The 21175-nt window shown below is 42.1% G+C and overlaps 2 protein-coding genes across 29 annotated transcripts in view; one reads left to right on the top strand and one right to left on the bottom strand.

Moving 5' to 3' along the window:
• GPR65 (G protein-coupled receptor 65) overlaps positions 1–20116 on the bottom strand; it is a 63834-nt gene extending 43718 nt beyond the window's left edge. For 13 of the 22 annotated variants that reach the window (XR_013386696.1, XR_013386693.1, XR_013386694.1 and 10 more), the window contains exons 1-5: positions 16814–19866; positions 14007–14215; positions 10886–11171; positions 10197–10349; positions 5075–5151 (exon numbers count right to left, since the gene is read on the bottom strand). The gene's annotated coding sequence lies outside the window, so the exon portion shown is untranslated. The other 9 variants (XM_077910270.1, XR_013386686.1, XR_013386687.1 and 6 more) reach the window with 9 other exon arrangements.
• Positions 19869–21175, top strand: part of GALC (galactosylceramidase) — a 58614-nt gene continuing 57307 nt past the window's right edge. The window contains exon 1 of one of the 7 annotated variants that reach the window (XM_077910259.1): positions 19869–20078. In XM_077910259.1, the coding sequence (XP_077766385.1) occupies positions 19884–20078 (195 nt within the window). In that variant the 5' untranslated portion in view covers positions 19869–19883. Of the gene's footprint in view, positions 20079–20410; positions 20554–21175 lie in introns of those variants that run through there. The other 6 variants (XM_077910260.1, XM_077910258.1, XM_077910264.1 and 3 more) reach the window with 6 other exon arrangements.

The following is a 21175-nucleotide window of genomic DNA, read 5'->3' as shown; positions in this document are numbered from 1 at the left end:
TCAACAATGTCCACCTTCTCAGGAGACCTTCTAGCATTACTTCATGGCCCTCCACTCAATAATATCTGCCTTCTCAGGAGATCTCTGCTTGCATTACCTCATGGACCTCCACTCAATGATGTCCACTTCCTCAGGAGACCCTTGCCTAAATTTTGCCCTTCAATGCTCTCACTTGCAAGCCATTGGGGAGTTCAGGACTATAGAGTATTAGCTTCCCATTCTCCTGGGTAGTGCCACACCAATAAAGAGCCTATCTCTCTTCACTGCAAAAGCTCAGTGACAGTTTTTACTGGCTTGCTGGACATTAGGTGGACAAATTCTTGTATGATTTGGTTATAGAGTATCATGTTAAACATTTAAATGTCAGGAGAAAAAAAAGAAGTCAGATAGTGGTTACCTTGAGGGAGGGGCTGAGCAATGACTGAAAGTGGGCATGAGAGGGACTTCTGAGAATTGGTAATGTTCTGGTTTTGCTATGAATGTTGATTCCATGTTTAATAAAGTTCAGTTTGTAGACACTCATCAAGCTGTACATCTAAGACATGTGCATTTTTCTGCATGGATGTTATGTTGCAAATAAAAAGTTAAAAAGTGGCATCAGTGGCTATGTGGGATGAGATATAAAGAATCTTGACAACCAACCAACATCTATATTACCTGCAGATGGAGTATATAGGCCTTCCTAAGAACAGATATGATTTAACTTCTTTTCTCGTATATAAAAGGAAATTCATAGAAACCAAAACAAATAATAAATAATTTAAACAATATGAAAATGAATTCACCAAAAATGAAAGTTTGCTATATGAAAAAACAAATATTATGGACACCTAGAAGTAAATACAAATCATCCCTTGAGGAAAGTTCTCTCAACCTAAGCTTCAAAGAATTCTCAGAGAAAAAACAAATGGTTGCCAGGAGGGATGGAGCACGAGGATGAACAAACTGGGTGAAGGAGAGTAGGAGATACAGGCTTCCGGTAATGGAATGAATAAGTCATGGGCATGAAAGGTACAGCATAAGGAATAGAGTTAGTGGAATTATATTGCATTGTGTAGTGGTGACAGAGGGTAGGTATACTTGCAGCAAGCATAGAATAAGTTATCGAATCATTATGTTGTCCACCGGAAACTAATATAACATTGTGTGTCAACTAAAAGACCCCGAATAGTCAGAGGAATATCGAAAAAGAAAACTAATGCCTGGGGCATCACAATGCCGGATTTCAAGCTGTATTACAAAGCTGTGATCATCAAGACAGTATGGTACTGGCACAAAAAACAGACACATAGATCACTGGAACAGAATAGAGAACCCAGAACTGGACACTCAACTCTATGGTCAACTAATATTCGACAAAACAGGAATGAATATCCACTGGAAAAAGGATAGTTTCTTCAATAAGTGGTGTTAGGAAAATTGGACAGCCACGTGCAGAAGAATGAAACTGGACCATTCTCTTTCGCCATACACAAAGATAAACTCAGAATGGTTGAAAGATCTAAATGTGAGACAAGAATCCATCAAAATCCTAGAGAAGAACACAGGCAGCAACCTCTGTGATCTCGGCCCTAGAAACTTCTTGCTAGATACATATATGAAGGCCAGGGAAACAAAAGCAAAAATGAACTATTGGGACTTCATCAGGACAAAAAGCTTCTGCACTGCAAAAGAAACAATCAACAAAACTAAAAGACAACATACAGAATGGGAGAAGATATTTGCAAATGATATATCAGATAAAGGGCTAGTATCCAAGATCTATAAAGAACTTATCAAACAACATCCAAGAAACAAACAATCCAATCATGAAATGAGCAAAAGACATGAACAGAAATTTCTCCATAGATGACATACACATGGCCAGTAAGCACATGAAAAAATGCTCCATATCACTTACCATCAGGGAAATACAAATCAAAACCACAATGAGATACAACCTCACACCAGTAAGAATGGTGACAATGAACAAGATAGGCAACAACAAATGTTGGAGAGGATGTGGAGACCCTCTTGCACTGTTGGTGGGAATGTGAACTGGTGCAGCCACTCTGGAAAACTGTGTGGAGGTTCCTCAGAGAGTTAAAAATAGAGCTACCCTATGACCTAGCAATTGTAGTCCTGGGGATTTACCCCAAAGATACAGATGCAGTGAAATGCCAGGACACCTGCACCCCAATGTTGATAGCAGCAATGTCCACAATAGCCAAATTGTGGAAGGAGACTTGATGTCCATCGACAGATGAATGGATAAAGAAGACGTGATCTATATATAAAATGGAATATTACTCAGCCATCAGAAAGGATGAATACCCACCATTTGCTTCACCATGGATGGAACTGGAAGGTATTATGCTGAGTGAAATAAGTCAGTAGAAAGACAATCATCATATGATTTCACTCATACATGGAATATAAGAAATAGTGGAAGGGATTACAAGGGAAAGGAGGGGGAATTGAGCGGGAAAAATTAGAGAGGGAGACAGATCATGAGAGACTCCTAACTCTGGGAAACAAACAAAGGGTTGCCGAAGGGGAGGTGGGTGGGGGAATGGGGTAACTGGGTGAGAGGCATTGAGGAGGGCACTTTATGAGATGAGCACTGGGTGTTATACTATATGTTGGTAAATTGAATTTAAATTAAAAAATGTAAAAAAAAGAATATATTAAATAAAAAAAGGATTCTCACAGAATTCTAACAAATAAAAGCCCATTAACATACACACACATACACACATAAATTAACCACTATCGTTGAGATTTATCAAAAGTGAGAAAGATGGGGGCACCTGGGTGGCTCAGTCAGTTAAATGTCTACCTTCAGTCAGGTCATGATCCTGGGGTCCTGGGATTAAGCCTGGAGCTGGGCTCCCTGCTCAGCGGGGAGCCTCCTTCTCCCTCTCCCTCAGCCTTCCCTCAGCTTGTGCTCTTTCTCTCTGTTGAATAAATAAAATCTTTTTAAAAAATGGATAAGATGAATAGCAGATCCATAAAAGCTCTAGAGATAAAATCAATAGAGGTAGAACACAAAACAAGTATGTTTAATAAGAAATAAAGGAAGGAATTTCAACACATAAATGAGGAACAAGAGACCACAAAAGACAAATTGTCATATTTTTAATAAGATTGAAGTAAGCTGTTCAGAAATTTAAAAAAAACATAATCATTTAAATGAAAGAAAATCACAGGGAGTATCCCACTGATTAGCTTCTGCTGAAGAGAAAATTAATATACTGCAAGATAGATCTAAAGCAATAATATGAAACCATCAGAAGATTAAGGAGATGGGAAAAAAACAGAGTCATGGAGGATAAAGTGAAGAGGTCAGCATATGTTTAACTGGAGTTCCATAAGGAACAGAAAAGAGAAAACCGGGAAGCGGCATTGTTTGGAGAGAGAATGACTCACAACTGTCTAGGACGGATGAAGGACATGGAATCCTCAGATTTACGAAGCCTGGCAAATCTCAAATAGGTTTAAAAACAAACAAAGATGAAAATCTACATCCACTTAGACACACTGCAATGAAGCTGCTGATCTAAGACTAAGAAAAAAGGGGCCAAAGAGAAAAAATGGAGTGCCTACAAAAAATGAAATTTAGAGTGACAAAAGACTTCACAGAGAGAATAACAGAAACCGGGAGACAGTGGGTTTCTATTTCCAAATGACCATGAAAATCTATGTCATCTTATAATTATATACACAACAGAACTAAATGTTAAAACTGGAGCAAAATTAGGAACAATTTAAGATAAAGTTCCACGGAGAAAATTTACCCCCCAAATCCTCATTAAAGAGATCTCTAAAGGATAAAAGTGAAGATAGAAAACGACACTAGAAAAAAAGTCTGAGATGCACAAAGTACTGAACAAGTCACTGAGGACGGAACTCTACTCTGATGGCTGCACTGGTCCCACCTATCACTAGGCTCACGTGTCTGGGGAGAATACCTCAACTGTGAAAATATCCTTCCTGGTTTTCACAGCTAAAGTTAACACCTACTTTATAGAGTTATCGTGACAGTGAAATGAGGACGCACATAAAGTTCCTGGCACATGAGGGGACTTCACTATGTATTAGATAATAGTAATGTTTGAATGACACACTGCTAGTCTGTAGATGTCCTTGTGCTGTCCCCTATGTGTCCTGAGAGGAGGTCATCTCTGACTGTCTATCCAGAGCATAGCAGAGACGCCAGGGGTTCTCAGAGTGTAATTTGTACAGCAAATTTCACATATGATACCAAGCTCTGCAGATGATAGTTGTTGAATTAATTTGTGTGACTCTGAGATTTTTTTTGTTTCTGAGATTTTAATCAAACCCATAGTTCTTATTGTTCACACATCTTTTCAGATATCATTTTTACAGCCTTAATAAATTTTAAACAATGTTGTTTTTAGAACCAGTGCTGAGAAATTTGGGTAAGTTTCTAATATTGACTTGAATTTTTACCAAATGCCAAAAGAAGATAACTCTCAGTGTATTAAAAAATATTCACTGGGTCCTCAAAATAGTACAAGTCATTGATGACAAAGATCAAAAGATAAAATGTTTTCCTACAGGTTATAGGAAACACTTGCCTTTCCTTCATTGTTCAGTTTAATAGCTGTTTATTAAGACTACTACCTGCCAGACACTGATAGCCACTTGTTAAGTAAGAGTTATTATTTAATAATACTGGAAATGCTATTTTCAAATTTCACATTATTTCTGATGACATAAAAAGTATCATGAGACCAATGTACCAATGAGGAAATGGCACGGGATGGCTCTATAGCCAGAAGCTGGTAGATTTCTTCACAAACACTTAATTCCATTTGCCAATATGATATTTCCTGAAAAGGATATGCCTCTTCTAAATATTGGTAGTTTTACCTATTTCTAAATGGCAATTTTGACATTTCTACTCGGAGAAGAGGAAACCATGTGTCAACCTCATTTCTCTCTCTCAAGTTCTGCTTTATCACATTCATATAGCCTAAATTCAATAAAAGGTTGTGAACATTACTGACAATCACGCCAAAGTATGTTATCTACACAAAAATCTTATTGTATTGTTTAATCTTACACTTACCCGTGTTTCTCGGGGTGATGATCTTGTCCGTTGAGGAGCCGGATAAATCTACTTAACACCAAGATGAGAAACCGACCCTAGTGAAGGGACAGGAAATTGCACTCATATTTCATCACAAAACAATGAGGAAGCAGCCTCTTAATGAGAATTTACATTATCCATGTTTGAACAAAAGAAGTCTCCTAAATATTTTAAAAGATGTTTTTGCTTATTAGCTACTGTAGTATAATTTTTTTTGTAGTATAATTTTTATGATTCGCTTTCCTCTTTGCATCTTAATTATGATGCATACTGATATTACATGTGTTTTACTTAATAGAATATGTACTAGAATTTCAAGTAATTACTCATTTATTCTTTCAACACATATATCTCTTATATTCTTAGGGCACTGTGCTGGGAGTGCTATCGGATCTGGCTATGGTGCATGAGGAGCTCATCACCCAGTGAGAGAGAAAGGCGTGTTCAGTAATAACCACAATACAAGGGCAAAAATGGATAACTACGCCAAGACATGTCCAAAAAAAGAAAGAAGGAAGAAAAAAGAAAAGATGAATCATTGGATGTATGACGTGGAGGAGGATGGTCTGCATGGATTCGGCGTGATGAATTTCCTAGGAGAAAAGCAGCTGAGGAAGAATGGGTGTTGGGTGTACAATGAGCATGTTTCCTTGCTTATTGGTGGCAACTTTGTGAAGTCTTTTTCTTCTTCTTCTTCTTCTTCTTCTTCTTCCTCTTCTTTTTTTTTTTTTTTTTTTTGAGGGACCAACAGGATTAGCAGATTTTTGCAGATCATTTTCTCCTTTGGTTACCCTCTCAGAAAGAGAGCAGAGGGTGCTAAAAACAATGCTAAAACCAGGTGACCTAACTGACTTAGGCAAGTCAATAAAATAATTCTTTGAAACTTGAAAATTTATTTGAGAAAGAATTGTTTTAATGAAAATTCATGTACTTTAACATGCGGACTGTTGCTGCCAAATCTACAAATGGTTTAATACAAAGTGAAATGAACTCCCAGAACTTTTGAGATATAAAAAAGCCGAGACATCACATTTTGGCGGGGCCCTTGTGGACTTTTATTCCAAATGAGGGGGAAAAATTGTAAATACAGAATTAATGTTGAATTTGACTTAAATTTAAAAATTGTAATCAGGAAAATCTGAGTCTATTTTTGTAAAAGGACATTAGAGGATGTTGTTGGTAGGATTTTTAAAAATTTCTACACAGAAGTAGAAGAGATGATCTTGTAATATAACCAAGACCTTTAGTCTTGGAGTTATTCAGGATGTAACATGAGTGTAACGGGTTTTCTCTATTTCCTTTGTGGGTTTTTCATGGAGCATAATAAAAGTAAGAACTCACATTTATAAAGTACATGAGAGTTTGCAAAATAGTTTAGCATACAGTACCTTAAAAATTCAGACTACTTATATTTTTATTGAAGTAATGAAATATTTAAGTATGATGTGGAAAGTTAATAATAAAACCCTTAAGACTTCACAAAAGTGAAAATAATAATTTTGTTTTACTTGTGACTCTAATACAAAATTCTCACTTTTGTGAGGTTTTTCACAACCACTTATCTGTGGCTTCTATGCATAGGTATTTCAAGACTCCCACAGTCTCTTATTTTACCTAAATAGACTAGACTTCTGCTTTTAGGGAAAAGGTATATTTATACTCATATCAAAATATGTATTTTGTTCTTCAGAAAAAAAAGGATGTAGTTACAAGACACAAGAAACCCAATCAAACTTTCACTTCTGATTAAATAGGAGAAAACCTGTGGGGCCACCTATACTAAAACTTGGCCAATTCTATACCATAAGACATTTAACAACCAATAGTAAATTTGCTTTTGTTTTTTTCTTTAAAGATTTTATTTATTTATCTGAGAAAGAGAGAGAGAGCATGAGCATGAAGAGAGGCAGGGGGAGAGGGAGAAGTTGACTCCCTGCTGAGCAGGGAGCCTCACCCCAGGACCCCGAGATCATGACCTGAGCCAACAGCAGATGGTTAACCAACTGAGCCCCCCAGGGGACCCCTACTTCTTATGTAGTCCAGAATATGTGACAATACTGTGTTTTCAACCAATTTCAACAGTTGGAAATTTCAGGGCATTGAATCTCTGTTAACAGCTTCAAGATGAGAAAAAAAACACTTGATTATTCAGAACACTGCCTGAAGGGGCTGTTGCTGCTAATGTGCCCATTATTTGCTCTTCTGAGGCCAGCACTAGCCAGTGGCAGGGCACTTGGTCCATCCGTGGGGACAAGGGGAAAAGAATGTGGTTCTGTCTTACTCTAACTTCTCCATGGGTGAGGCAGTACAAGAGCCTAATCTGCCAATGAGGGGTCATGTGCAAGGCCATGTGGCCCGTTTGGTGCACTTTCACTAGCTAAAGCAGCAAGGAGCCATGGCAGGGTACGTTCTGAAATATGGATGTATTTCCTTTTCTCACTCTCACCCAGGGCAATTCGTTCTTTTGCATGTCTTGCATCAGAAGAGGAATTCTTGGCAGAAGAATGGATGGGTAGATGGGAGGGAGAAGACAGTCCAAATTTGGGTTTCAAGTTTGGTTTCAACCCAAACAAGTTTGGGTTTCAAAAAGTGCCTGCAGCACAGGAGAGTGGAAATGACTGAAGCACAGACAGTCTGCTTGGGAGAGAACCTGTAGAGACAAAGCAGAGCTTCTTGCCCACAAGAGCAGGAAAGGGGTTCTCTTGCCTGGTGGGGGTGGGACTCAAGGTTGTGAGAGAGGAAGTTATGAGAGTTCAGATGTGGCATCTGAGATGAGGACTTGGCATCCTGACTGCTCGCACCCCCCTTCCCAGCAAGCCCTGTGGTAAGGTGGGGAAGCCATGACTTCAGAGGAGGTGTATGATCTGGGGAGGAGAGTGGACCTGTGGCTCAGGCCCAGGTTGAAGTTCAGGTGCTTGAGACTCAAGGTTGTGTGTGGGAGAGGCCAGAGATAGCCTCAGCATGATCCCCTGTGCTTAGCACAGCACAGAGGAACTAGAATCATTTCTGGAAGGCCATACAGGCACATAGAAGTGATGGAAGGCCTCAGGCCACATCACGGTGCCACCAGTGGCCCAGCACATCACACAAGCAGCCACGCAGCCATCGATGGGGAACGGATCAAATGAGTCCTGAATGGGCTAATTCCTGAAGATGAAGGGAATCCCAGGAGGGAATGAGAGCATCTCAGGAGAGGCCAGCATTGAGAGAGGGTCACCCTGAGATCTGAGGGTTCAGCTACTCCCCTCCAGCACTAACGACATGAAAACTCCCTGGATTTTGGGCTGCACTGTGACTCTCCACCCTTCTGCCAAAACTCATACACTGACATCCTAACCTCTACTACCTCACAATGCAACTGTATTTGGAGACAGGGCTTTTAAAGAGGTGATTAAGTTATAATGAAGGGCCCTAATCCATCATGGCTGTGTCCTTATCAGAAGGGGGGATTTGGACACGAAAAGACACCAGGGATGCACACTCATAGGCGGAGACCCAGGGAGATGTTGGCCATCTGTGATCACAGAGAGAGGCCTCAGAAGAAGCTAAACCTGCCACCACTTTGATCTTAGACTACGTAGCCTCTGGGACTGTGAGAAAATTAATTTCTATGGTTTAAGCCACCGGTCTGGAGTGCTTGATTATGGTAACCCTAGCACAACGAGTACAGGTGGGATCCAGAGGAAGGAGAAGTTGGACCCTGAATGAACAGCGATTAAGTTTCCACCACCCTGGCAGAATGAGGGATTAAAATGTAATTTTAGCTGAGTTACAGAAAGGTAAAGAATATTCTATTTCTTGCAGCTGTGGTTCTGGCCTGAGATTGGAATCATGTACAGCCTTGGTTCTCCAGGTGTGGTTTTTGGATTAGCAGCATCGATGTCACGTGATTCAAGTCACAGTTGAGAGCTGTGATTGCCCCATCTCTCCCCAGGTGTAGGGTGTCAGAAGCTCAGGTGGGAATGCGGTGTGATCTGTGTGTTCTAATCACTCCAAGTGGCTCTGAAGTTCCTAAGTTTGAGAATAACTGGTGTCCAGGATGGGTGCCTGGGTGAGAGATTGTGAGGAGGAGAACACAACCCCTGAAAAGACAGGAGTGAAGAAATGTCCTCTGTTGGAGTTCTTACCTTTGGGTGCTTTTCCCATTGTCCATCGGTGATTCGATTCCGTTTTGCACCATTATACCATTAGTTTATTGGCTCCAGCATTTTTCAAAAACTTGAGCTAATACAGCCTGTCATTTCAGATTTGGAAATGTTCTTGACTTCAGCGTCAAGTCAGATCAGTTAAGTGTAGGAATAGTTAAAAGGGGGACACCTGGGTGGCTCAGTGGTTGAGCGTCTGCCTTTGATTCAGATTGTGATCCCAGGATCCTGGGATCGAGTCTCACATCAGGCTCACTGCAGGGAGCCTTCTTCTTCCTCTGCCTGGGTCTCTGCCTCTCTCTGTGTCTCTCGTAAATAAATAAAATAAAAAGGAATAGTTTAAAGGAAGATAGGTTATCAAACTAAAGACTAGAGGCTTTAATATGCTAAATACCTTTTTAGGAGATCTAATATGTATTTCTGGATGTCTATAAATTACATAAATAACTTTTAATGGCCTTTATTCTGTCTGTCAATATTAAGAAGGAATATTAGCTCCAGATAGTTTCCTCCGATGTACTATAGGTGTACAGACTGCTGATTGACTTAATTTTTGAAGTAAGGAGAATAAGTGTAACATCCTTGTAGAAGAATCTGTTCCGTTGAGTCTGCTTATGGTAGGGACAGCCAGCTAACAGATTAAGATTTAAAATCCAAAAAGTATTTCATGAATCCAGGCTTATCAAAGGTAAATACGTGATAATATCTAAGGAAGTTCAATACAAAGGATAGCGCAGAGAAGTCCAGATGATGGGGAAAAAAAAATTGGGGGAGCTGGGGCAGAGGGGCTTAGGAACGGACAGAAGGGAGGATGTGGAGCCAACTTGATTAGTGTGGGCTCTGTGGTATCAGGACTGGTGAAGATAGGCTTTGTTACTCAGAGCTGTGGTTAACAAAAAATCCATAGAATGGGCAGAGCAGAGATTATGGTGAAAATACAAGAATGATAGAAATACCTGCAATCTGGGCAGCCCTGGTGGCTCAGCGGTTTAGTGCCGCCTTCAGCCTGGGGTGTGATCCTGGAGACCCAGGATCGAGTCCCAAGTCGGGCTCCCTGCATGGAGCCTGCTTCTCCCTCTGCCTGTGTCTGCCTCTCTCTCTCTCTCTGTCTGTAATAAATAAATAAAATATTTTTTTAAAAAAGAAATACCTGCAATTTTAGGAGCCCCTGGGTGATGCAGTTGGTTAAACATCTGACTCTTGATTTTGGCTCAGCTAGTGATCTCAGAGTTGTGAGATCGAGCTCTGCATGGGGCTCCGTGCTGAGCACAGAATCAGCTTAAGATTCTTTTTCCTTCTGCCCCTCCCAACCCCTGTGCGCTCTCTCTCTAAAATACATTAAAAAATATTTTTTTTGAAAAAGAAAAACCTTCAATTTTACAGAAAATAATGTGAGAGTATTAATTCTTCCTGTCACCTTTTCAGAGGATGGTAAAATATCTTTGCGAATGTGCAGTCATTGAGCACATTTCTTATGGTGTTTCATAATAGTTTACTGCAATATTTAATAGTGTATCATATGAGTGGTTTTCTGAAATGCATCATGAATATGTAGTGATTTTAAAATATGTTCACACACTCTTCCTTTCAAGAGGTAAAGCCTAATTTTCCTCCCCTTTAGTGTGAGCTAGACATGGAAACTCACCCCTGGTGAATAGAATAAAGCAGAAGTGATGGTGTGCTATTTTGGAGACGAGGTCAGAAAGATCTCGTGACTTCCCCATCACTTTTTTTTCTTTGGTCTGAGGGAAGCCAGCTGTCATGCCACAAGAAAAGGTCCACATCATGAGCCTCCGAGTGTGCCATCTTGAAAGTGGATCTTTAAACCTTCAGATAATTACAGTTTCTTCTAACATCATTACTGTGACCCCATGACAAATCCTGAGTTAGGACCATCCAGCTAAGGTGCTCCTGAATTCCTGACACAGAAACTGAGAGACAAGAAATATTTGTTGTTTTAAGCTACTGATTTTCAGATAATCTATTACACAACAGCAGATAACTAATTCAGTGTATATATCGTTGAGTCCATCTGAATGTTGTAACACGGAGAATAGGTGCCAGTAGTCCGATGTAGGAGGAAATTATGAAATCAGGATTAATTCAGGCAAGTGTCAATATTTGAGAAATTTTCTCTTTTTATAACCTAAATACTTTATTAACTCCCTGGGTTTATGGCATGTTTTAAGTCATTTGAAACTGAAGTTTCTAATAATCATAATTCCTTACTGCTGATTAAAAAATATCATATGTTAAAAAAAGAAATTTCAATCCCATGGTTTGGACATGCAAGAAGTGTAGATGGGAGGTGTTTTAGTCGCACAGCTCAGGCTGCTGTGATGAAATACTGTAGAGTAGGAGGCTTAAATGGATTTTCTTATAGTTCAGGAGGCTGAAGTTCAAGTGCAAGGTGTCTGCTACTCAGTTTCTGGTAGGGGCTCTTTTTCTCTCTTGTAGACAGCTGCCTTCTTGCTATGTCTTTACCTGATGTGGATGGGGAATAGAGAGGAGAGGAGAGAGAGTGAGTGCACTTGTGTAAGTGCAAGTGTGCTAGTGTGAGCACTCTGGTATCTCTTCTTATTAGGACACTAATCTTATTGTATCAAGACCCTACTCTTATGATCACACTTAACCTTAATTATCTCCTTATAGGCCCTATCTCTAAATACAGTCACAATGGCGGAGAGGCTAGGGCTTCAACATATGAATTTTGGGGAAGACAATTCAGTCCATAGTATTAGGCGTTAAAGTCTGAGATGGGGATGGGAAAGCATATTGTTGTCCAAATTCTCCTTTCCTGATGTTGGGAAGTGGGGCAGTAAGTGGTAGAAGGAACCCAAATAGCATTTGAGGCTTCTATGGGGCTTCCATTATCCAAAACTGTTTGTGTCAAAGCAGTTAAACAAAATGGGGAGCCACGGCTGCTCAAGTAGCTGTAAGTTGAGGTGCAAGGCCAAAACCAATATTGACAGCAAGAGTATGGAGTCAGGGATCTAAAATCTAGGGAACAAGGTCAGAGGGCAGGAAGAGAGAATGAATGCTGCAGGTAGTTCTTGCAAATAGGCATAAGCATGAATAATGGGCTTATTTTTGCTGCAGGCTGGTACATGGGAGGACTGGCTACTCCGATGGTCTGTTTCTACTCACGCTGAACACTTCTGGTACCAAATATGTGGGATTTCCCCTTTCACTAATATTGGACACCAATTGTCCAACATTCCAGACACCAGCCAGATGTCCTACAACTTTGTTACTAATTACCTGGAGTTAGAATTAGATCCCACAGGTAAGGGCTCAGTCCCACAAGACTACCCCCATTTCAGATGCCAGTCAAGAGTCCTGGACTACCATTACTTCTGACCAACCAACAATAAATAAGCATTCCTACAACTCCTTCCTCAGACTCAATAATTGGCTGGAATGGCTCCCAGGACCCAAGAAAGCATTCTACTCACATTTATCAGTTTATTATGAGGGATATTTATATAAAAGATTATGTAAGGATATTTTCAATGGATATAGATGAATGGCCAGATGAAAAGGTACATAGGGAAAGTCTAGAAGCATCCTGAGCTCAAGAGCTTTTGTCCTGTGGAACTGGGGCACTCTACTTTCCCAGTACATGGTTGTATTTACTGGCTCAGAAACTCGCCAAACCCCAGAGCTTATGTTTTTTTTTTTTTTTTTAAATGGGGATTTCATTACATACATATGGTGATTTGATAGCTCATTGGCCAATTAGTGATCAATTCAATTTCCATCCTTTCTCCCCTTCCAGGAGGTCAGGAAGTTGAAATAAAAGTTCTAATCCTCTAGGCATGCCTTGGTCTTTCTGGTGATCACCCTGAAGCTCTCCAGGGGCCATAAGCCACCAATCATCTCATTAGGATAAAAAGGGATACCCATCACTCTGAAGATGCCAAGGGTTCTGTAAGCTCTATCAGGAACCAGGGATTAAGGCCAAATATTATAACCAAAGATGCTTCTATCACCTCTATCACCCATGAAATTATGAGGGTTTTAGGAAGTCTGTGCCAGGAACTGGGGGCCAAATATATATTTTGTACTATATCACAATACCCCAACCACATTAAATGGGACAGATATGGAGTGGATAGTAATTCTAACGATGAGAGCAGGACTCAAGGTGGCAGGCAGAGAAAGAAGGATCTAGCCTGGCTCCTGAGTAGGCAACAGCTAGGGAACATGTCAGGCCTAGGTCAATGCCCTGTGGTTGGGCTAAACTCTAATTGCACCCCTGGCACCTAGAATTACAGATATAAAACAGACAGAAGCCAAGGCCCAGGCCAAGTCAGTAGGATTAGACAAGAGTCATTTCCAATAGTTCGTTTTTTCATAGGGTCTTTGTTCTGACCAGGGTACACTCTCAATATAGTGAAAAAAATTGGTTAAGCATCTTAGTTCTATTGTTTTCCATTCCTTCCCTGCCTCTCTCAGATGTCCTGGACCTACTTGTTTTATTCCTTCCTCCTGCAACCCAAATATGATCGCCTGAAAGATTCTATGGCTAATGGATTCTAACAACATCTGAAACACAAGGGCTGAATCCCCCAGGGTGGAGTTTTGGCAGCAAGTTAAAGAGGTATTATTTTGAACCTTCAGAGTAAATATTCTCTCAGCAAATCTTTCCACAAATATTTATCAACACTTGTTAGGTATCTACGATGAACAGACACTGTCTGTGCCATAGCATAACACTGCGCTGCTGCAATAGAAATTATAATGAATTATAATTGGGACTTAACCTTTGTCCAACTGGAGAGTCTTATGAAGAAGACGCATGGGATCCCTGGGTGGCTCAGCGGTTTAGCGCCTGCCTTTGGCCCAGGGCGCGATCCTGGAGTCCTGGGATTGAGTCCCGCGTCGGGCTCCAGGCATGGAGCCTGCTTCTCCCTCCTCCTGTGTCTCTGCTTCTCTCTCTCTCTCTCATGAATAAATAAATAAATCTTTACATCTTTAAAAAAAAAAAGAAGACGCATGAGAGATTAGAGGAAGGGAAGGTTGCTTTAAACAGAGCAGTCAAGGAAAATGTAAGAAGCAGGTAGTGTTCAGCTGTAGCTTTAAAAATGAAAAGACTTGGGTGCCTGGGTGGCTCAGTTGGTTGGGCATCTGCCTTAAACTTGGGTCGTGATCCCGGAGTCTTGGGACTGAGCCCCACATTGAGCTCCTGCTCTGCGGGGAGCCTGCTTCTCCCTTTCCCTCTGCCTGGTGCTCCTCATGCTTGTGCTCTCTCTCTCTCTCTCTGTCAAATAAATAAAAAATTAATGAAAAGACCTTAGATATTTAGATATGGAAGGAAGGATATTTCCAAACCACAACAGCACTACGTAAGTCATACAAAAGAGCACCTGTCAGGTGTGCCTTGGGAGGAGCAGGATAGTCTATAAAAAGAAATGGGGAACTATTCTTTCCTACTTCCAGTCTTATGTAACTTATGTGTGCACAGTCGTGAATTCTCAAAATACACAGTGGTATGTTGTTTGTGCAACAGATTTTTCCCTTGGACACCAAATTATATATTTTTCTTTTTTTAAGATTTTATTTCAGATAGAAAAAGAGAGAGAGGGAGTACAAGTGGGGCGGGGTGGGTGGGGGAGGAGGAACAGAAGGAGAAGGAGAAGCAGACTCCCCGCAGAGCAGGAAGCCTGATGTGATGTGGGGCTCCAGCCCAGGACCCTGAGACCATGACTGAGACCATGACTGGACCAGCTCCATGACTGGAGCTGAAGGCAGATGCTTAACCGACTGAGCCACCCAGCACCCCACATTTAAGTTTTCTGAGGAAAATTCTAAACTCTTTTGATGACTTTGATTGTAAGTTTATTGATCAGAGATCAGCCATATACTCAATGGTGCGTTATTGTTGAGCAATGGGGTCATACTTACCCAACCTTGCAGACTGTACAAGCTGAAACGTGTCCCCCTCAAATTTGTATATTTAAGCCCTAACACCCAGTGCCTTAGAATGTGACTATTTGGAAGTGATTATTTAAAGAGGGGGTTAAATTACAGTGAAACTGTTAGCATGGGCCTTCGTCCAATCTGACTGGTGTCCTTATAAGAAGAGATTTGGATGCACAAAGAGACACCATTGACTTGTAAGCACAGAGGAAAGATCACATGAGGACACAGAGAAATGTGACCACCTGCAACCCAAGGAGAGACGCCTCAGAAGAAACAAAATCTCCTGTCATCTTGATCTTGAACTTCAGAATCCTGAGAAAAGAAGTTTCTGTTGTTTAAGCCACCATTTGTTGTATTTTGTTATGGGGACTCTAGCAAAGAGTAGATATACTTCAGCCTCATCTTTAGCCACAGAGGTAGACATTCACTGAGTGTACCTAGCCAGGGCCCAGCATACACTAGATCTGGTCTGTCCAATACAGGAGCTGCTGACCACATGTGCACTTAAAATGTAGCAAATACAGAGATGTGATGTACATGTAAAATACACAATGGGTAAACCCAAAAATGGGTTTTTGGAGACTTCATATGAAAAAAAGAACACAAAATGTTTATTAATATATTTTATATTGATTACATATTTGATCATACGTGGGTATTTGGGATTAAATAAAGGATATTGTTAAAATTGATCCCATCTGCTTTTCAATTTTTTAATTTTTAGTTTTTTAAAGATTTCATTTATTTATTTGACACAGAGAGAGCAAGAGAGACTGCAAGCAGGAGGAGCAGCAGGCAGAGGGAGAGGGAGAAGCCAACTCCCCGTTGAGCAGAGAGCTAGATGTGGGGCTTCATCCCAGGATCCCGAGGTCACACTTGAGCCACCTAAACACCCCTCATCTGCTTTTTTTTTTTTTTAAATGTGCTACAGGAAATTTCAAATTACATATGTGCTTTGCCTTATATTTGTTGGAAAGTATTGCACTAGATGTTTGAAAAAAAATATTTTGAGGGGTGGAAACTGTCATTTTCTTCATGCTTTGGATTTGGGATTAGGAGGATTCTAAAATTCTTCCCCTGGCAACAGTGCAAAAAAAGATCCCAAGACGAACAGCTGAATCAAGGGTGTAACATAGAGGAGAGCCAAACTTTCTGGATTTCTTTGATTTGAGCAAATCCACGCAGTAACAATGACCAACGGAAGAATGAGAGGTGGCAAAGATAGTGTTTTAAAGCCGGAGGTCGGAGGGGTAGGGAATGCAGACACAGGAGGCTGAGAATTCTTTTCCGTGATTGCCTCTGCTCCTGACGGCAGCCTGGTGTATTGCACAGGGTTCTCTGCTGAGGACAACAGCACCACCTGTAGCTGATTTGAGCAGAAAGTGAATGACTTTGAAATCAGGATAGGGCACAGAACTGCTGCTGAAGTGCCCAACCAGGCTTGTTTGTGAAACAGGCCAGAGCCAGAGGAGCAGAAAGGCAGCCCAGGTCACCATGCCTGAGCCATAGTTTAGGATGGCACTTCTGACCCTGCTGTTCCAGGCGCTCAGGGCTCCTCTGAGGGAGCCTTGGTGCTGGTGCTTCTCTGGACTCTGACATGCATGGTTCCAGGGTGCTCTCTTTGTGGCCCATATATCCATCTAGTTACCTTTACATGATCAAAGTCGCAGGTTCAAGGAACTGGCTTGTGGGAGACTGGTCACTGCCACACCCCCTGCTGCTGGGAGCTGCAATTGGGATGATCTGGCTCCTTCACTCCTGAAGCAGTGGCATCTGCCTCCCACCAAGACCTGCACCCTGGGGAATCAGCCACATGTGTCATAGGCTTGAATGACTGTAGATAACAAAATCGGAAAAAAAAAAAATTCAGATTAGGATGAAGACACGAATAATCTTTTCCGCCAGAATTGTCCTAATTTGTGGAGAGCAGTCAAGTAGGCTGGGACTCCAGGACTAATTCTTACTCTATACCACATTGCTCGTTGCTATAGCAGTTTTTATCTGAGTTCTACTTAAGACCATGTTTAGTAAGCAGTATGTAATTTATTCCATTACGTGGATCCTGCCCTCAGAACTATCGTCATTGTTTTTAGATAAGGTCCTGAATTAACAGAATCCCTACATGTATTTTATAAGTCACTGAACAGAGTGACATTATTAACAATTGCAATGAAGCAACTATCTAAGTTGAAAAAAATGAGATAAACAGCAGATGTTACAGGATAGTTCATGAAGGTATATACTTTGTACTCTTTTATGCAGAGGAGATTCTACTTTTAAGAAGTGTTTCTACTTTCTATTGTAAATAAAACCTTTTTTCCTACCCCCTCATAGGATATTCAGTGATTTTTTAAAATTAAACTTCTATTTTTCTGTATCGAGATATTAAGTCATTATTTAGACCTCCAAGTTTACAGGAATTTACCCATGTTTTGTATTAGAAATTGTCAGGTTTCATATTTTACATTTAGAGCTCTATCCATTTGCAGTTTGTGTGGTGTGAAGCACAGATCCAAAATTTGATCTTTTTCCAAACAGTAATCCAGATGTCTCCATAGGTTTTAAAAGTTCCATCCTTACCCCAGTGATTTGAGGCATCATTTTTACAGCAATTTTTTTTTTTTTGAGTTAAGTTCAACTGATATGTATGGAGTACCTACTGCAGTTTGGACACTCCACTTGGGAAGTATACAGAGGAAAAAGACTTGGCCTCTGCCCTTGTGAGGGCTGAATTCAGATTTCTAAAAGTAGAGCCATTTTTTCGAGATGACAGACTACAATCAGACTGTATCAGTAATTTTCATTAAAAGGAAAGATCTTTCATCTTTCTCAGGAGACCATCCGATTTTTAAAAAAAGATTTTATTTATTTATGAGAGACACAGAGAGAGGCAGAGACACAGGCAGAGGGAGAAACAGGCTCCCTGCGGGGAACCTGATGTGGGACTCCATTCCTGTCTTCAGGATCACGCCCTGGACCAAAGGCAGGCAGTAAACTGCTGAGCCACCCAGGCTGCCCAGACCATCCGATTTTAATATTTTTCACTTTGGGAAAATGAGAAATTTGCTGTGGCTCAAGTGCAATACTCAGACACACTGCTCCTTTAAGACTTGTCTTTACGTTCAAAACTCATCTGAAATTTGAGAACTGAGAAGCACTCCTTTTCTTGTTTCTATCACACCCCAATCCACAGAAGCAAAGGAAGCTGAACGCATGATTACTTGTCTGATAACTGCTATTTGCCTTCATCTCACCTCTTGAGCAAATCTGATTCCTGCGTTCAACAGTTCACAGATCTCTCTTCCTCCACTTATATTTAGTTCCCTTTCTCCTAGAAACTTTCTTTTTTAATGGTTTCCTGAACATAGATTAAAAATTTGAAACTAGGTGTTTTCTGCATAAGGAATTAACTTTATATATGAACTAATAGGAACTAGTTCTAGGGAATAGGAATATGTTCTAGGGATGAGAACATTTTTTTTTCCGTTAAGTATTCTGTGTTTCCTCTTCTATAGAGATCACAAGGTATGCAAATATTTGTGGTATGCCTTTCAAATACAGGTACAATGACGTGTTATAGGATGACATACGCTGGGTACTGGTTTCAACCTCTCAGTTTCTTGCGTACGGTATTTTTTTTTTTTTTTTCTATTTCCACCCTGGTACCTCCCTTCTCGTTACCTTATTACGCATGTTATATACATATCACAGATATAAAAATCTCAGAATTGGTAGGGGGTTTAGCATTCATTTACCATTTGTGGATTATACCCACTGGTTCTCAAATTCTGGCTTAAGTTATTATTAGATCATTATTAGAAGGGATGGATCAGAGTGAGTTCTGGAAAGATAAATCTATCCAACCTGCATGGTTACTGACTTGCATCATGGAACAGTGGCGGTAGAGAAGATAAGAGTTCAGACATGTGCTGTACTGGAAGAAGAAGCAATGGAAGAAAAAGTGGCCCATATACAGGGAACTACATAACTTACCACCCAAGCCAGAACACTTTTTGAGGGTGAAAGGAGCACTATTTATAATTTATATTAGAACAATAGACATAATAAGCTGGGACTGTCTTTGGTCAACCAAAATAGATCTATAGTAATTTAAGAGGAGAAAAAGCAAGCATAGCTATTGTATATTAGGAACACAGGGATAACAGAAGGGCTTGAGAACCTCCTTTTTTTGGGACTGCACAGATGGGAGACTTTTCCTCCTAGGATTACTGTGATCCTGAAACTTATATTTAGGTTTGTAGTTAAGGGACAAAACAATCTGATTCCAAATAGGGCTCTGAAGGTGAAAACTCGTGTGTCCTATAGCCTTTGGGTCTTCTCTTTGCCATTTTGGGGTCTCCAAGGTTGCATAGACACCAAAAACCGAATCCCACGGGCCTGCAAAGAAAGATTTTTGGGACCAGAAATGCCTTCTCAGCAGCCACTTCCTTCGCTCACGTGTTCCAGCACGTAGGCCTGAAAAGCAGCACAAAAGTGACTTCATTTGAAGACACCACCCGCGCCACCCGCGCCAAAGTCGCGACCCGAAAAACCTCCCTCGGCCACCCCCACCGCACTACATCACTACTGCGGCTGCGCCGGCGACGTGTGGCCCGCAACCAAGATGGCAGCCCCGGCGTCAGCGCCCTCCTGCCCTTTCCCATCATGGCGGCAGCCGGACCCGCCTCCCTGGGCACCGGAGTCATGTGACCCACACAATGGCCGAGCGCCCACTGCAGGCTTCCCGGCAACGCCGAGGGAAAGCCATGACGGCCGCCGCGGGTTCGGCGGGCCACGCCGCGGTGCCCCTACTGCTGTGCGCGCTGCTGGTGCCCGGCGGCGCGTACGTGCTGGACGACTCCGACGGGCTGGGCCGGGAGTTCGACGGCGTCGGGGCAGTCAGCGGCGGCGGGGTGAGCGGCGGGCGGCGGGTCGCGCGGCGGTGGCCGTGGGGGGCGTCCCAGAAGCCCCCGCGGCGGCGGCCGGGGGGGGGGCGTCCCAGAAGCCCCCGCGGCGCTCTCCAGTCGCGGCCCGCGCCAGAAGCGCGCTCTGGACGGGCCGATGGACGCAGTTAGTTTTAATAGAGGATGCGGAGGCCCGCCGAGCAAGTGACAGGTGTAGCTCGTCCCTTCACCCGGGAGCCGCCTCCCTTTGCCGCAGAGACGGCATTCCTCAGGGTCGCTCCAGAAATGGCCAGGGAGCCGGGGAGCATCACTCCTCCCGGGAGGACGCCCCCTCCCCCCGCAGAGGGTCGGGCAGGTGGGGGGGGGGGCGGTCGGGAGCCCTGGACCACTACTGCAGGGTGCGGTTGGCTGACTTCAGAGGGGCCAGTGCACAGCAGGTACTTGTTTGGGGGCGCGACAGGTGCCTCAGGGCATCTTTAGGAAGGTAAGAGGCCACGTGGGACTTCCCCCCCCCCCCTCGTTCCTTTGTTTTTAATGGCAGGCTACATTAGGATCAACCGGTAGTCTAGGATGGTGCACTGTTTCTTGGGAGTCATTAAGGCCCAAGGTGGGGCGAGTTGCTCCCCCCCCCAAAAGGTTGGTGCCTCTGTGTCAAATTGGTGGCAGTGTCTGTGTGCAGGGAGGGGGAGACACCTGGTCAGCAGCCCAGGTGTCTCGCCACCACCCTTGGGGGGCATGAGCATCACCTGGTATGCTTGGTAAACTGCACGCCTCATTCAGACTGTAGTTCCGGATCGGGGGCCTGAGAACTTGCATTTTGACAAATAACACCAGTTGATTCTCATACTAAGTAGGGAGAGACCTTTTTCTACTACGTAAACTTAATTTTAGAGTAGTTTTAGATTTACGGAAAAGTTTCCGAGATAATACAGAGTTCCCATACACCCTGCAGCCCCTTTTCTGTTATCAGCATCCCCCATCCCATAGGTAAGGTACCTTATACCTTTGTCACAACCAGGATTAATAACATATGGAAATCCACACTTCGTATTTCCTTCGTAGTTACCTAATGCCCATTTTCTGTTCCAGGATGTCATCTAGAATAC

This window comes from Canis aureus, chromosome 9 (assembly GCF_053574225.1).
Source record: "Canis aureus isolate CA01 chromosome 9, VMU_Caureus_v.1.0, whole genome shotgun sequence".
NCBI classification, from domain to species: domain Eukaryota; kingdom Metazoa; phylum Chordata; class Mammalia; order Carnivora; family Canidae; genus Canis; species Canis aureus.
The sequence above is the reverse complement of the archived record's forward strand: the minus strand, read 5'-3'. Positions and strand labels throughout refer to the sequence as shown.